This window comes from Notolabrus celidotus, chromosome 1, assembly GCF_009762535.1.
Source record: "Notolabrus celidotus isolate fNotCel1 chromosome 1, fNotCel1.pri, whole genome shotgun sequence".
Classification (NCBI taxonomy): domain Eukaryota; kingdom Metazoa; phylum Chordata; class Actinopteri; order Labriformes; family Labridae; genus Notolabrus; species Notolabrus celidotus.
This window is the reverse complement of record NC_048272.1, coordinates 25,399,083-25,416,452: the sequence shown is the minus strand read 5'-3', so window position 1 is coordinate 25,416,452 and position 17,370 is coordinate 25,399,083. Positions and strand designations below refer to the sequence as shown.

The 17,370-nt window shown below is 40.3% G+C and overlaps 2 protein-coding genes across 2 annotated transcripts; both read left to right on the top strand.

Moving 5' to 3' along the window:
* Positions 1-1,262: 1,262 nt before the first annotated feature.
* otop1 (otopetrin 1) lies at positions 1,263-8,779 on the top strand. Its single transcript, XM_034690133.1, is given in 10 exon segments — positions 1,263-2,187; positions 2,469-2,605; positions 2,901-2,959; positions 3,128-3,232; positions 3,234-3,256; positions 5,689-5,721; positions 5,724-5,858; positions 5,861-5,947; positions 5,950-6,593; positions 7,224-8,779. Coding segments are annotated over 10 exon segments (1,779 nt in total). The 5' UTR covers positions 1,263-1,802; the 3' UTR covers positions 7,395-8,779.
* Positions 8,780-10,805: 2,026 nt separating this feature from the next.
* On the top strand, positions 10,806-12,186 carry drd5a (dopamine receptor D5a). Its single transcript, XM_034690877.1, is given in 3 exon segments — positions 10,806-11,541; positions 11,544-11,642; positions 11,645-12,186. Coding segments are annotated over 3 exon segments (1,377 nt in total).
* The last annotated feature ends 5,184 nt before the right edge of the window (positions 12,187-17,370 follow it).

The following is a 17,370-nucleotide window of genomic DNA, read 5'->3' as shown; positions in this document are numbered from 1 at the left end:
TATTTTAATAGTTGGTTTAGTGGGGGGAAATCTCATTAAAATGCAAATAAGTATTAGTAACCTCTAAATTGCATTGTGAAGAGGACATCAAAAGCCTTTTACACTGTCATTGAGTTGCCCTCAAACTGCACCCAAAGTCAGACAGGTTGTTTGTTTTTTCTTTCTGAGCTGCAGACAACAGCGAGCTGATTTAACCATTTTAAGATTTAATCAAAATGTTCAGATCAATCACCCATTATAGTTCCCTGATAACCAACGAGTCTGGCTCCTTGTCTTGATCTCTTAGATTCTCGGTGATCGAATAATCGATACTCAGCGGATGGTTTTCTGATGTGCTGTTATTTGATCATCTGTCCTGTCCGCGTGACGCAGCTTCCCGGAATCACTGTCTCGTGGCAGCGAGAAGGGACCACATGAACTTATGATTTCTATTGTGAAAAATCACATGAAAGCTCGCGGGAGGTGCGCTCATGAACGCTTGTTAGCGTCCCCTATTGTGCAGGAAGACTGTAAACTTGAATCTAAATCGATATCTTTTTCTAACTCGGAAGAAGTTTTGAATGAGACAAAACTCGTCATAGAGAAAAATTATGGTATTTGATTGTTTTTTTCTGAACTTTATTTAATACATTTAGCAGAGTTTGGTACCTTTACATTAATGGAAAGTAATATGAAGTGCCTTTTATTTCAACAAGTGTTGTGGCAGGTGATTTTCACTTAAAACAGCACGACTATTGTTATGTTTTTCTTTGAGTTATGACGGAAAGCACAATGTTAACTCTCGTGAAGACACTGGCTTTTTATCAGTTTCGTTCACGTTTCACTTTTTAATTGGGAGGGTTTTCAACAAGCAGCCACGTTTTAAGAAATAATGATTAGAGGACCAGAATACCATTCTCACCCCTCCCAAACTCACACAGAACCTATCAGCTTCTAATCTACTTGCTGCTCCTCCATTGTTATGCTGATTGTGCGCATCCGCCCAAGCTATTTATATTAAACCAGAGGTTATCCTATCATATCCATACGAGCCCTCAGTGCTGAAGGTCTCAGAGTTCGCCTTCGTGATATCCATTCACAAAAAGCTATTGTGATTTAGACCACAGATATCTGATTTTTCTTGATTTTTTTTCTTCTTCAAAGTAAAGTTTGTAACCGCATGTGGATACAAAGATCCCCAGAGGTGGCACTGGACAGGTCATCTGCGTCCAGCCTTTAAAGATCGCAGGTTTGTGAACAGTCAACCATTTTTTCATGACATCCAAACCTGCATGCTTAACAACCGATAGCCACCCTGAGAGGATTTCAGCAGACCTGGAAAGATAGTCTGGCAGCTGCACTGAAGAGGTGGATTGGGTGTTTTTTTTTCTGTTATTGTGGATAATTCCGTGCTAATTTTTTTTGCGTCTGTAGGCGGTGAATGGTTGGCACAGCAGGCCCAGTGATTTCTTTGAAATATATGTGAGTCTCAAGAGGACGCCGGTCTGGGATTACCTAAGACTGAAACAATATCGCCCATTTTTTAGTGACTCAGCGAGCCGGTTACACGACCAGATATTTCATTTTCAGGGTTTCTCGTTGAGAATGGCATCTATCAAGTCCATCCTCAGCGAAGCTGGACATTGACACTTCGCGTGGCCACTGAGCCGGACCTTGAAGATTGAATGAGCATGTTTGGCACGGTACCTCCTTGCCTGAATCCCCACCTTGTAGCAACAGGTTACGCACCTGGCCTCCCTCAAATGCACTTATAGCGCGCGGCTTTGACTTTATTCTCCTCTCGGCACTGCTGATTTTCCTACATGTCTCTCACCATGGTGGAACACAACGGCCTGGACATTATGTGCCTGAACAAGTACTGCCACAGTTCCTCCTCTTCGTCCAGCTCAGAGCAAGACAAGAAGATTTTTTCCAAGCTAAGACTCAGTATGTTAGGGGAATATCCGAGGAAGAACGCAGAGATCCTCAGCGGTCAGTATGGCACCAATTTGCTGCTGATCGGGGCGGCGTTGATGCTCGCTATTGCGCACCATGGCCCCTCTGTCAAAGAGGAGCACCTGCTGTCCTTCGTCACCAGCCTCATGATGCTCCAGTTGATCTGGATGATGTGGTACATCCTAGTGCGGGACAGACAGAAGAACGTGCGGACTGACAAAGATGTCCACGCAACAACATGCTGGATCCGAGGTAAGTTTGGAAGATTACGCACAAGTTTGATAGTGCATGTGTAAAGTACCAGGTTCATGTTTTTCTTTACTTGGAGAGTACAAGAGGGAAAGCATGTTTTGTCAAGCAGGCTATGCCATCATCTAAGAAACAATTTTAATAAGATTTAGGTTTGTGGGCAGTTTAAAAAATTAAAGAAAATCTGAAATTTAAATTGTTTTCATATGTAGCCAAGTTAATTCATATGTATTGTTTTCAAAACGTGACAAATACAAAATCATCTTCATTTTTTTTCTCTGCAGGTGGTTTGACTCTCCTTGCACTCCTTTCCCTCATCATGGATGCTTTCCGAATCGGGTATTATGTTGGCTATCGGTCTTGTGTGTCAGCTGTGCTCGGGGTATATCCTGTCATTCATGCAACTCACACCATAGCACAGGTAAGTTTACAACCCCACTTTAATTTCAATAAGGTGATAATCTTTCAGCTGCTTTAGACTGTCTTTTTTTCCAGGTAGGTCTTTGAATAATGTGCTCTTTGTTGCTGAGGCGAGCACAGAGTTGCTGCTACAATATAATCCTGTCATTGTCCATGTGTTTCAAGGGTAACTGCATACATCAAGGGAAGACTGTTTGAGACATACTGACATTTTTGTTGGACATATTTCTCTTTTAGCTGTATTTTGAAGAACACTCTGTTCTGGTTTCTTGATTGTTTTCATCTTTTTTGTTAAGGTGCATTTTCTCTGGTTCCACATCAAGGATGTCATCAAGAGCTTTGAAACATTCGAGAGGTGATTTTTATGCTGTCAATTCAATGTTACTCCTCCATTACATTAGAAAAAAATATGTGATATAACTGTCAAATTAATTAATTGATGCACATAAACCCAAATTATAAGCTGCAAAATGCTGCTTTATGAATGACCTTCAACCTTGTTTTTCACTGCCTTACTCCTTAGATTTGGTGTAATCCATGCTGTGTTTACCAACCTCCTCCTGTGGTGCAATGGTGTGATGTCAGAGGCCGAACACTTCTTGAACAACCACAAGAGAGACTCTCTGCCCTGGCTACGGAAACCTTAGCATAGGTAAGGGCCAAGGGGTCGATTGCTGGCTTGTACCTGAGGAAAAGTACAATAGTCCACTGAGAGCTCACTTCAATGGATGAAAGAAAAAGGAAAGAGAGGAGGGTCTGCGAGGGGGAGAGAGGTTAGCCAGCAACCCAGTGGGTCTTGTGTGTGTCGAGCATCCCTCTATTAGGTTTCAGGAGACAAACAGTGGTACTACCACTGAGACCCCCCTCTCAGCCTTTTCCCCACACTTCAGCCTCCCACCACCCTCCTTGGCAACCCCCCGCTTGACCTCAGACGGCTTTGTCCTCAGGCCGCTTACTCCCAAGGGTGCTGCAATTACAGTAACTGATACATCTAAGCCCAGGGTTGGGGGGTTCAGCTGCTCCTCCTCATATCCGGCTGACTATGAGGCTGGCTGCACCCTGACTGTTGTTCCTTTTTTAATTAAAGGGTGCAGTACCATGCTGGTGGCCTCTGGTGGTGAGGGTGGGAGGGGGTGAGAGGGGGCACACGACAGGGTTTGTTGTGATGGCCTCTAGAGGGCAAGAGCAGTACCATAGCGTGTTGTGGTGGGTTTGACAAGGGGATAAGAATAAAAGTGAATTGTCATCTGCATCTGAAGTGCCCAGACGTTCAGCTAACGAGGAGAAATGACCAAGGGTCAAGATAGAAAGTTACAGCTAAAGTTTGCACCACAAAAGAACCAAACTTGTGGCATACATTTTTAAACAAACAAAATGCTATTGAGACTTTAGTTATGTTGCTGCCATGACACCAGCAGAAGAAATGAACATTCTGTTGTTACAGTATGTCTGAAAGCCATAAGTCAGCCAAGATGTGTCTCAAAAGGGCCACCCCTGGGGCCTTATTTACTTTGTGCAACAGAGAAATAAAGTGCCTTTCTTTACTGTTGTTGTGATGAAAAGTGGGGGTAGTATAGTGCAGGCCGATGGTCTTGAACCTGCAAAGGGCCCTCGCTGTAAGTCAAATAGAAAAGAAAAAGACATTTTTTTAGCCCATGCTATTAACTAAAAATAACCTGCTTCTGATGGCTAATACGTGCAAGATATGTTGTGCATCTCTGATAATCAATATGATATTCTGACAAACAATAAACTGCCCTAAGTCCTAATTTTAAATGCTTCAATGGTAAGTAAGTAGTATATTTCTATTCTATCGAAATCACTCTGTTAGATTGAACAAGCAGTCTTGGCATTGCTGTATTGACTTTAATGTAATCCTTTTTGGCAAGTATAGATATGGATGAAATCATAATGAAGTCATATTCTCTGAGTTCCACTTCAATCTGTGGGAGATTTTAAAAGAAAATTATTATAATCATAATTTTATAATTATATAAGATTTAATTATTTTGTCAATGCTCCTCAATTTAACACTCACAGAGTACTTAAGTCCTGCTTGGCAAGTGGACCATACAGTGTGAGCATATAATTGCGGACTTTGGATTTGCACTGTAAAAAATACACTTGATTTGAAATTGCACAAAGTTTGTGCCAGGCCTAACTGGTAAGTGAATTGTTACTCAGGAATCTTGCAGTGAGGACCCTCACCTTCACACTGGAAAAGAAGGGTTCATTCTTGCAGAATTCTTGGCAGCACATTTCCCTTTCTACTTCTGAATCTACAGATAATGATCAAATTTGATTGTTGTCCTTGTTTATTTGAACCAGATTACACTGGTGTTTCATGAATGCTATGAGCCTATTGCATTGGTTGTCTTTTATTGTTGTTGTTGTAAGAGTGGTACTCGTTGATAAAAGATGTTGGTGGTCTGAATGTGACTGGGATTGACTGCCCTGATACTACACTGTGTTACCAACACTGTCACAAACACAGCATGCTAGGCAGTACAGCAGAGAAATTCCACTCCTGAGAGCTTAAAAAAACTGTACTTGCTTACCTGTAACTGACCAAAATGGATACAATGCAGGCATTACAGCTGTGTTGTGATAGCTAGCTATAGAAATCAAATGGAGAGAATCCAAACAATTTAGACTAGTCATTTACAATCCATATACAGTATATCCAATCAATGTTTAATCAATTTAAATCAACATATGAAAATAAAAATCTGGATTTCTCCTTTTAGATTAACTTGATTTAAGTAATTACAATTTTGCAGTATTTTGTGATGAAAGGCTCAGACAAAAAAAATTGTTTTCCATTTAGTGAGGTCTACACAGCCTTGGTGTAAAGCAAGCTCTTGCTTTTTATTACAAAATGAAAACTGAAATTTTACTCAAGCTCATATTTGCTATTTATTTTTTCTCTTTCATTCTTGTATTTGTTTGAGTAATTTTGCTTTTGCTGGAAGGATCTAGTATTATTTCCTAAAAGGTGGTTGTGTTATTGTGAATACTGTCTTAAATAATAACAGTTATAAACATATTTTTTCATAACTATCCGTCTGTTTGATTTGTTTGCAGTTCACCCAGAGCCTCACTGTAACTGCACCACCAGCACTGCTCCATGTTCTCCAGCAGCCTTTACTTTCTGTATCCCTTCAACATTGAGTACCACATCTTCGTCTCCGCCATTCTCTTCGTTATGTGGAAGAACATTGGACGGACCATTGACCTCTCTTTAAATCGGAAAAGGCTTGCACCAAAACCCAGAACCTGAATGTAGGCCCCATTCTGGGTCTTCTTGCACTGGCCAGCACTATCGGGATCCTGGTAGTCTACATTACCATGTAGAGGAGTCCCTTCAAACGCGTCAGTCAGCTATTTCCATGTTCTACATTTATGGCATTGTCATGCTGGTGTTCATGTGCTTTGCTGGTGCTTCAGGTCTGCTCGTATACCGGGCGGACCACGTGCCACTGGACACCACCAAGAACCCGTCCAGACAGCTGGACACAGAGCTGCTCTTTGGGTCCTCAATTGGCTCCTGGCTCATGTCATGGTGCAGCATAGTGGCTGTGTTTGGCACCAACACAAATCCACCATATCGCTGGACCAACCTGGTCTACTCCCTGCTCATTGTGCTGGAGAAGTACGTCCAGAATCTCTTCATCATTGAGTCACTCTATCGTCAGCAAGGGGACAGGGAGAGGGACGACCCTGAGCTACCGGCTGCTCCAGAAATCTTCTCGGTGACGTCCTCATTGGCTCCACCGTACAACGGCATCATCAACCGCGCTTATGAGACCCCGGACAGGGCCTGTGTCACAATCGAGAATGATCAGGAGGAGATTGGACAGGTGTACAAATGTCCGAGGAAACCTTCTGAAGTGCCACTACCTGTTGGGAACAAAGTGGTGGAGCCCCGAAATATTAAGAGGCAAATCCTGAAGAACATTGCTGTGTTCCTGCTGATGTGCAACATTTCGGTAAGCAATTGCTCTTGCTCTTTGTTTGATTGAATTAGGTTGAGTGGGTAAAATGTCTAGATAATGGCAACCAACTATCCAGGGGAGTGTCCAGAGGGATAACTAGGGGTAGCCATGTCCCCTTATAATCTGATTGGCCACCCCTGATGCCACCCTAAAATCCTTAATTATAATCAGCTATCCTCTTTAGACGTAGTACTAGTGTGAAAAACAACTATTTGGTCTGTGTTGCAACAGCCTCCGTTTGTTGGACTTTTAAATTTTGACTTTGGACCAACTTCTTTTGCACCTGCAACTATATGAAATGTGTTTATGTAGTGGACACATTGTTACTGAACAATTGACATAACCAGATTTACTTATCCAAGTTTGTAGTCAATTTCAAGTAAGTTGTGTTCACATTAGGATTGCCTTCATAGCTTAAAGCTGCTGCAATATGATTTAATATTGTCGACTATGAATGTGTAATGTGACACTTGTTGCTAGTAATGATGAATCAACAGAGAATTATTTCCCAGCCCTGAAGTCCCCCTCACTTTGATGAAATGTTTAGTGTCTTTCAGCTTATTGTTTTGGTTTAATTACCCGCAATGAATGCAGCTTTAATTAACTCAAACCTTTATCTTCCAGCTGTGGATCCTTCCTGCCTTTGGCTGCCGGCCACAATATGACAATGGGTTGGAACAGGAGACATTTGGCTTCAGCATATGGACCACAGTTCTCAATTTCGCCATTCCCTTGAACCTTTTCTACCGGATGCATTCAGTGGCCTCCCTCTTTGAGGTGTTCCGCCGGGTCTGATAGCGTAACAGATGACTGACAATGCCTGATAACATGCACAAGAACACTTGTCACCACTGGCTCCTGAGAGTTTTTGTCACAGCGCAGGTCAACCGTTCAGGAGGCAGTCTGTGTCACACTCTGGCAGACATGAAGAAAGCTGTGGAAGAAAACAAAAACATAAATCCCTCAGTGAGGGAATAACAGAGGAAGACCAGCCTATTAGCCTATGTTCCTTGAACAATTACTTTAAATAATGTGGACTTATAATGATGGGGATGAAAGGGATCTTTGGTTTTTACTATTTGAAAGAGCCCTTTGTACTCTTTGCCCTGTAGACACCTTTCTGTAGGTTTTCCTCTGATGTGCATCATGTAAAATTTAGAGGCTGTATTTTAAATAAAATATTTGTACTGTTTCATATAAAATAACTAAAAGTGCCCAGTAGATTACAGCTAAACAGTACACTACAAATGAACCACTGGACTACTGGTTAGTGTCAAATACCTGAAAAGGTAATACAACTCTACTGAGCTGTTTCATAAGACTGTATGTTTATCAGTGAGCCCCTTCACTCATATTTTACTAATGTGGAATATTCAACTATTATTGGATGTGGTTCTCATTTTATTCTTTTAGTAGTTTAATTATTTGGATGGACTTGAGCAACAAAAACAGTGACAATCTTAGCACTATACTTTGAATAACCTTTATGAGTTGGTATAAAGTTCTCAGACATAGCACCTGCCTGTGTCAGTCGTTTAAGGTTCATCAGTGCCTTCTGGTATTCTATTGATCTGTCCTGTCAGGTTGAATGGTGAGTATTATGTTACTGCAAAATGATGTTACTAGGCAGCACTATTTTGATTGTAATGCAGTCCTAGGATCTTTATTTTGAGAACTGTGAGGGAAGATCAACATTTTCCAGCTTTATGTGTGTTTCAAAACTGGGAACCTTGTTTCAGAATACATCTAGGATTATTAAACCAATATGAAATTACATATAATTTGTTGAGAAACATATGATGCTGTCACAATGACCTCTCCACCAGACTACAAATATTTGTATTCACCTGAAAGATCAGCAACACGTAAACATCCCATTCTGTGAGATCACTTTCATTTGTTAGAAAACATTCTCTTCTACTGAACAATTGTATATCACAATATGCAGAACTGCATAACTTTAGCTGGTCCAGCAATCCTCAACCTGGTGCTACTCACTGTATATATTCTTGATATGTGTTCTCATTATGTGCCAATTCATGGTAAAGTCCTCTTGGTTTAAGGTGCAAAATGCCATATCATATCACATTTTAAAATAATCGATCAAAATCAACCACACACTGTGATATGATTTTGTGAAATTGCAATAAAATGGTGCTCTATAAAATGATGTGTACAATAGTGATGAATGTGTATGTTTTGAAAATAAAGAATACCTTCTTTTTCCATTCTGTCACATCTCTTATGTTACATATTTTCATTTTGTCTGCCCCTCTTAACGCTGATGTTCTCTTTCTGACACTTAATACGTTTCCACAGAAATTCTGAATGGGTAGCAGTTTGTCTTATCACCACAAGGTGGCGCTACGCAATTATAGTTGCACATCTCTGATACGACATTCCAGTAGCCCTTGAATTACTGGAGACTTCAACCTGGATTGTTGTGCCATCTAGTTTGAAGGGTATCCTGCTTAATTCAGAAATCTTGATAAAAACAAAAACTACAAAAGCAAAAATTTAGAAGCTCAATTTCAGGGAAAAATTATACTGAACCTTTAATATTATTTGCTTTATAGAGATGCATGTTTCTTTTCGAATGTGAACAGTTGCAATACTCCGGTATTTACAATATAACGCAACACAGTAAGTTAAATGAGTTTTTAGATCTCATTCTCTGAAGACATGGTCAGACAAACATGTTCACGTTTTGTCTGTCAGCATTTTGATTTCCTTGGTATGTAGTAATGATTGTAAGTGCTCATGTTTCGTCGTTGACAGCTTGCCTCATGACATGACATCCCGAGATTATAGGTTAGTCCAGAGAATTTGGCATCAGGCGTCGGGGGATTATTTTGACGTTGTGTCACAACGATTTGACAGGCACACAGACACGTCTAAAATATCCATGACGTTACAAAGCCGGAAACGACTCTGTTGCTGCTGCTGCTGCTGCTGCTGCTGTTGCTGCTGCTGCTGTTGCTGCACAAACACACACCGACTCAAACGCGTGTGGAGTTCCTAGTATAACATGCTTGCTGCGTGTTTGTATTTGTGTAATGTGACACTGGTTTTGCCGTGACCTTCAGTTGTCGGAGGGCGAAATGCATATCTTAAAAGACTCATTGGCATGAAGAACTACACATTATATAAGTATGTAATGTATACTGTACTTTTTATTTCAGGGATAAACGACATAACAGTGGGTTTGGTGTCGTATACGTGTGCACAGGAGTCCTGCTTTCAGCCACAGAAATCTTGCAAGTAGTGGTCCCCGTTTTGAAAGTATAAAAATATTTATAAAGAAGGCCTCAAAGCAGAATGATCCCAGGGTAGTTGTGTGATAGATAGATAGATAGATAGATAGATAGATAGATAGATAGATAGATAGATAGATAGATAGATAGATAGATAGATAGATAGATAGATAGATAGATAGATAGATAGGGGATTGTGCTCCACTGTTTGATTTTTCAGCACCATGGACAGCTCCATAAGTGCTAATGCTTACTTGTGAGAGTGCTTCACACTCGTTTTACTTTTGTGTGAACTGGATCAGTATGTGTCTGCTTGAAATGTTTCTATATTTAATCCACACACCTTTTGTTTTGCACAAACCCCCTTTCACCTTCCCTTCTTTCTCTTTCTCATTCATGCGCATTGGCGGCTTGACAACTATCGTCCGATTCCAAGTTTGTCATATCGGACTTTTTAAATAAAAAACAAAGAAAGAGAGTTAAAAATCCTTCACATGTTAAGGGATTTCTTGCAATCCCTCTCTAACACAGTACATTGTTGTGCGTAACATCACGCTCAAAGAAGGCGTGATGTGGTTTGCGCCCAACCCAACCCAGGCGTGATGCTGTTTGCGCCCAAGAGTGTATTAGGGCTGAAGGGACTCCCTCCTCACCCACAGCGCGCGTAGGTTACCGTGGACCAAAATATTCACAGAAGTAGCCAGGTCAGACAACTGGACCGGCAAGGCTGCAACATGCGCTCACCGTTGTACGCTGCGTTTCAGCCCCTCAGCGCACCTGGCACGTCGCTTGGCTCAGTTTTAACACGCTCACTCCTGTCACTCCGTCTGTTTTTCACTACAGATCAGGCTGTCAGCGGAGCGGGACAATGGGGACAACACGGTGAGTGGCTGAAAGGTACGCCCGTCCTCGCTCACGGAGAAATTTACTGCGGTTACACTTGAAGAGCCACATGGAGAACCCAGCCAAGTATCTCTCATCGGTGCAGGGGATGGACTCTGCGCCGTCACACCTCGGAGACGTAATGTGGAACAGCACAGAAACAGAAGCGAAAAACGACTGGAGAAAGGACATGGTTTTGCGCACTGTGACGGGCTGCCTGCTGCTCCTTCTCATCCTGTGGACTCTGCTGGGGAACATCCTGGTTTGCGCCGCGGTATTGCGCTTTCGGCACCTGCGGACCAAAGTCACCAACATTTTCATCGTCTCCCTTGCTTTATCGGATTTATTCGTGGCCGTCCTTGTGATGCCTTGGAAAGCTGTAGCAGAGGTCGCAGGATACTGGCCGTTTGGCACTTTTTGCAACATTTGGGTCGCTTTTGACATTATGTGTTCCACTGCGTCCATCCTCAACCTCTGCATCATCAGCGTGGATAGGTACTGGGCTATTTCAAGCCCCTTCCGTTACGAGAGAAAGATGACCCAGCGAGTTGCCTTTGTAATGATAAGCATCACTTGGACGCTGTCTGTGCTCATTTCATTCATACCGGTCCAGCTAAACTGGCACAAAGCCAGCAGTGACGATGTGGCTGGGACGCACAACTCTTCCTCGATTCGGCAAGTGGAGGAAAACTGTGACTCCAGCCTTAGCAGAGAGTATGCAATATCATCGTCTTTGATAAGTTTCTATATTCCTGTGGCAATTATGATTGTGACTTATACTAGAATATACCGGATTGCACAGATACAATAAGAAGAATAGCCTCTCTGGAGAGAGCGGCAGAGCACGCGCAAAGTTGCAGGACCAAAAGAATTGAGTGCCAACATCACAACACCTTGAAAACGTCAATTAACGGGAAACGAAAGTGTTCAAAACTCTGTCAGTGATTATGGGTGTCTTTGTGTTTTGCTGGTTACCCTTCTTCGTCCTAAACTGTATGGTCCCGTTCTGCCAAAGACCGGCCACAGACCGGGAAGCGGGTCTGCCGTGCGTCAGTGAGACTACCTTTGACGTTTTCGTGTGGTTTGGCTGGACGAACTCCTCCCTGAACCCCATCATTTACGCCTTCAACGCCGAGTTCAGGAAGGCCTTTGCGAGCCTTTTAGGCTGTCGCAATTTCTGCTCCAATACGCCTGTGGAGACTGTGAATATCAGCAACGAGCTGGTCTCATACAACCAAGATACCCTCATCCACAAGGAAATCGCAAACGCCTACGTCAACATGATCCCAAACGTAGTTGAATGTATAGAGCACGAGGAGACTTTTGACAGGATATCACAGTTTTCTCACAACAACGAAAACGCCACAGACTCGATTTGTGACTTAGAGGACTGCGAGGCAGACATTAGTCTTGACAGGATGTCACCGTTCACACCCAATGGATTACATTGACTCCAACTTTGAGTGTATCAGTGCGTAATTGGATGTATTGCTAATAACGCCACCATTCTTTCTACTCCTTAATAGTTCCAAAAGCGCATCTCCACAGGGAGCCCTCGGGTCACGGTCTACCGAGGGATCTAGTGACTTGCTGTTAGACACTTCAGCAGAGCTCTGAAGCCACCAGGCCCTCCTGCTGCCGCTTTGCGTCATAAATGACATGCGATGTTGTCCTGTCCTGAAAAAAGTGATGTGTAGGTGTTAATTTACATGACAAGTGAAGTCTTTGTTTAAAGGTTTTGTGTAATTGAAGCTGTTGTTTACTCAAAGGCGTTACTCAGAGCGCCTGTGTCTCATGTGCATCCACATTGAGGAGGGGGGGATATTTGTAAAGACATAATTGAGACCTTTTGCTGCTTAAAAACCTCATGTGCATCCAGTGCCCACTTTCCATTGTGTATAAAAAATGAGGGCCGCCTTATAGACAAGACAGTTCTGAAATGCAGTCATTCCAGCGCCTTACAGCTTAGTCAAAGAAGAGTTCTGAGACATGCGAGGGAATGTTTTGTACAAAGTTTAAGTTAAATGATGCCAAAATGCAGTATTAAAGTGTTTAGCTGCTGCACTCACCTCAGTGACTCCCCCAGCACTCATGCTCTGCACCTCATTGATTATTTCTGTCAGGTTCAAATGGCTCAGAGGATGTGATGGAACTAATCATTAAAAAGGCACAAAATCAACTTTGAATGCAGAGAAGTGAGCTTGTTTACACTGGAGTAGCTGATGTCTTTAATTTAAAAAATTGTTGCCCCTTTCTCTTTTTTTCACTTCTCATTGAGGCCAAAACTACTGACTGGTTCTGCTCAGTCAGGTCACACTGAACTATTTATAGAAGAGAAAATCAAAGTCAGACACTGTTTCAATATTTGACACAATATATTAAGTTCCTACCAGAAATAAACAAATGAGGAACTATTTATTCGGGGACCATTAGCCAATGACTCCTTCTCAAATCTTATAGAGTGGAAAATGATCAGAGCTGTGAATATATATTGATTATTTAATGAGAAAATGAATAAGGAATGAATAAGGAACAGCTTTAATATTCATAATTAATTTGAAGTGCTTCCCTAATAATTTCCAAAAGAGGATAATACAGTGGTTTTCGTGTGTTTTCAGACGACAGACTGGATGGTCTTATGTCAGTAGGTATAGGTATTGATTTGTTAATGGACATCTGTAAATCCATCATATAGACCACTTTCCCTATGAGATCCATCCTTTCACTGTCAGTAGTGACTTATAATACTGAGTAGCAAAAAAAATTCAGACATTTCTTCATCAATATATTTAGAGAATTTGTTCTTTGAGTGGCCCATTGATAAAGAGGTGCATCATACTGGGTAGTTGGACTGAATTGTCCATCAATATTTATGAATAATGTGGTCATTACTAGAGTAAAACCATTGTTGAAACATGATTTTTTTCTTAAAGAAATACTCCAGAATTTAAACAGTGTGTTTATTTTAAATGTTATGTTAATATCATTTTACAACATATGAAGGAAGAGAAAACCGAAGTGTTAATTCAGAACAAAAGGAAACAGAAAAAAAAGCAACCGTTCAACTATTTAGCTTGAGCCTGCCTTTTTATTCTGAGCCAAATGAAATCAGTTGTCGGACATTTTTAGTAAAAAATTAACACAATTAAAAGGAATCTCTCCACTATGAAGCAAACATCCACTACATGTGCACTGATCTAAGAATAACTATCATGGCTGCTAACAAAAACTTAGCCTGCAAGCTAAGCTTAGCTCCTTTGTGTGTCTTTAGTGGTCCATTTGAATTCTAGTTCATTCATAATCAGAATCATACCAGTGTTCAACATCACAACACCTACAGGAAAACATTTTTTTTACTGAAAACTGACACACCCATCATCTCATCTCCAGCACAAAAGGTCAAAGGAGACACAATAGGCCATGAAGGAAAACATGTGGTATTTGCACATTGTTCATTTTGGTATCAAAAACAGATACAATGAAGACTTTTGGCTCTAACAAGGACTATGTGCTTCAAACTCTGACGGAAGAAGAAAATTTACATGTTCATGAAAATAAATCATGTTGTTTTTTTAATTTAAAAATGGGTGTCAAGTAATAATAATTGATGGAAAGATACTCCTGAGGCAATGATTCAGTATGCAGTTACCACTCAAGTTGATGCAGCACTTCACATTGGGGGTCTATGTTGTTTTAAGTACAGTAATAAACTGTTTTATCACAACACACTGCAAAACTCAGATCTTACCAAGTGTTATAATCTCATTACTTGTCAAAATATCTAATTACTCTGAATGAAAACCACACTGATCTGAAACGTTCAGATGTGAATCTCATTTCATAACATTAAAAACCAAAAGTAAGGACTAGCTTGTGATGAGAAGAAGATAAGAAACTTATAAAGAAATTGAGCTTGCTGCATTGGCAGCCCTGACTTTTTGGCATTTAATATCTTGAAATAAGTTTTATATTTGATCTTGTCTGGTTAATCTGTTTTTTTGTGGAGTGTGATGACATATTTTGACTAGAACTAGAGTAATACAAGATTTTTTTTCTTTTTACTGTTCATGAGGTGCTCAGAAACAGTAACTTTTGTTTAAATGATTCCTACTATTTTTGTGCCATTCACTCATTGTTTCTGTGCAAAGAGAGCTTATAAAGTATTCCTCATTGTTAAAGTCAGATTTGAATGGTTCCTTATTTATTCATGAATTTGCTGATCATCAAGTTGTCAGTTAAACTATAAAATACATAATAATAGTTCACTATTAGAGAGTTCCTAATTCTTTCTCTTGTGTCCTTCAAAAAACGACACAAAATTGTGTGTCTCTTATTGTGAAGTGTAGCCAAAATCAAGACCATCTTGAATGACCAAAGACCTCAAGGAGAAAATCAATAACTCCGACACAATAAGGCTGACATGTTTTGCCAGCTACAAATAAAAAGCTCACACCATCCTGCAGGCTGCTGGGTCAACATCACCTCTCCCACACCTCTCTCTATATTTGTACTGTACAGATGACCTGATCTGAATGTATACTGATGTCCTTTAAAGTGTGAAGTGTGTCATCATTTGTCTAATAAATGCTGTCATGCTGAGAGGAACAGAGTGCTCGGATATTTTCCTAAAGGTGATGTCAGAGTTTCCGCATGGTTGAAAAAAATTTCAGGGTTGAAGGATTCTCACCTTTAGTTTAACCTTCATTTTGCCGCACTCAGCAGTGACTTTACTCTCATGCATATGCAACTCTGACCTTTGTACTTTTGAAAGAGTCTTTAGGAGAGGACACATTTTAGCATATTTGTCCAGCTTGGCAGAAGTGAGTGACAGGAAATATTGGCAGTGAAACAGCGCAAGAGAAAACTTACAACAGAAGTTCTCAGCAGACTCAAGCTTTGGACATTGATGTTACATACAACTTCTTTTTCTTTTTCGTTTCCTCAGACTGACAGTCTTTAGATATGTTATTCAATAAAAAATGCAAACACTGGAGAGAAGCACACCCTGAAGAAACAGTCCTGCTCTGCATGGTTGCATCTATTCTTGGCCAGGATGCACACTTCGCATTACTTTTTAAAACAATATCAATACTTTATATGGCACCTCACTCTACCAGTACTTAAAGCAAGTGAGAGAACAGTATATCTTAGCAACCAATCTTTGTTGGACTGTCAACAGAAACCTTCAGTTCAGTCTCTCTGCCAGCAGTGTTTGCACCACCCCTCCCCCTCTCTGTTCCCAACCCACACAGGTCTTGGCACATATGAAAAGTATTGTATTCCCATCTATATGCTGTCATTTTACTTTCTGCGTGGAATCAACATTGATTGTGAATTATGGGTTATTAAACAACAGGGCCAAAGTTTATTTTAAAGGAGAAATGAGTGACAGGTGTTGGGAACATCAATGTGGAAGGAGTAAAGGTTTAACAAGACGCTTAATGACTGACAAGAAAAAGGTTAATATTACAGATGTAGAGAATAAAAGAAAATCAGAGCAGTGCCAATCACTCACTTGGGTCCTTCCCAGACAAAAAAAAAACAAAACAACCAAAAAAAACCCAAAACAGTGATCTAGTTATCAGTATTTTGAAATTGTATTAAAACACATAAGGGTTAAAAGTTAATTTCCAGTCAAGAAATATCCGAATTTAATTCTCTATTACTCAAAATTGCTAAAATGTGTTATAGTTGTTTTATGTATCACAACAGTTTGTTATGTTACATTACTACAACCAAGAGTGCGACTAAATCTTAGGCTTTCATGTCTACCTGCCTCCTCAGCATCTTTACCTTCCTGATGAACATCACCACATTCCCCTCCAGGTCTGAAATAGTAAATTGATAAAAGGAAAAAAATCTTAAAAAAATACTATTGAGCAAAGTAAATTAGTCAATTAATAAGATATTATCTTTAGTATGTCACAGCATGCCTTATCTGATAAAACAAATTCATTTTTGGATTAATCTGATTCATTTTCATATAAAATATGAAATGGGTCCATGTAGAATAATTCACAGAGTAAACTACTGAAGTTGGCTCCATCCTTACTAGCTCTAACACTTCGGTGATGAACACACTATTGCAATCGATTTTTGTAATAGAATAATAAAGTGCATATGATTCTTTTATGAGCCACTTGTTAATGTTAATACCATTACACTAATATTCATCACTATTATTTCAATAAAGTTTTGAATCCAGGATTCACTTGTAATAGGAAGCTAATTGAACCATACACTGTGTGTTGTCACTACTCTTTTAAAGGGATTTTTCTGGGTCCTCTCCCGCTCACTTAAATCACAGTTCTGTTAATATTCTCAACAACTAAATATTAGGCATTTACAGCTCTATCTACTGTCCTCTCCTCTCTAAGAAAGGTGTAAAGCAAAACAAAATATTACGTAAAATGTGTACCTTGTGTATTCACCAACCATGAAGTCGTAAGGTCCTCTGCTGACTGGCTGCTGTACAGCTCCTAAACCCCATCTCCTTAACAGTAACCGATGGAATGGAACAGACACCACACTACAAAATTAAAATACACATCAAATAATGTTTCTCAAACATATATCCGATCATTTTAGTTAGTTATTTTTACTCTGATTTTTGTACAAGTGCTTATTTTTCTTGG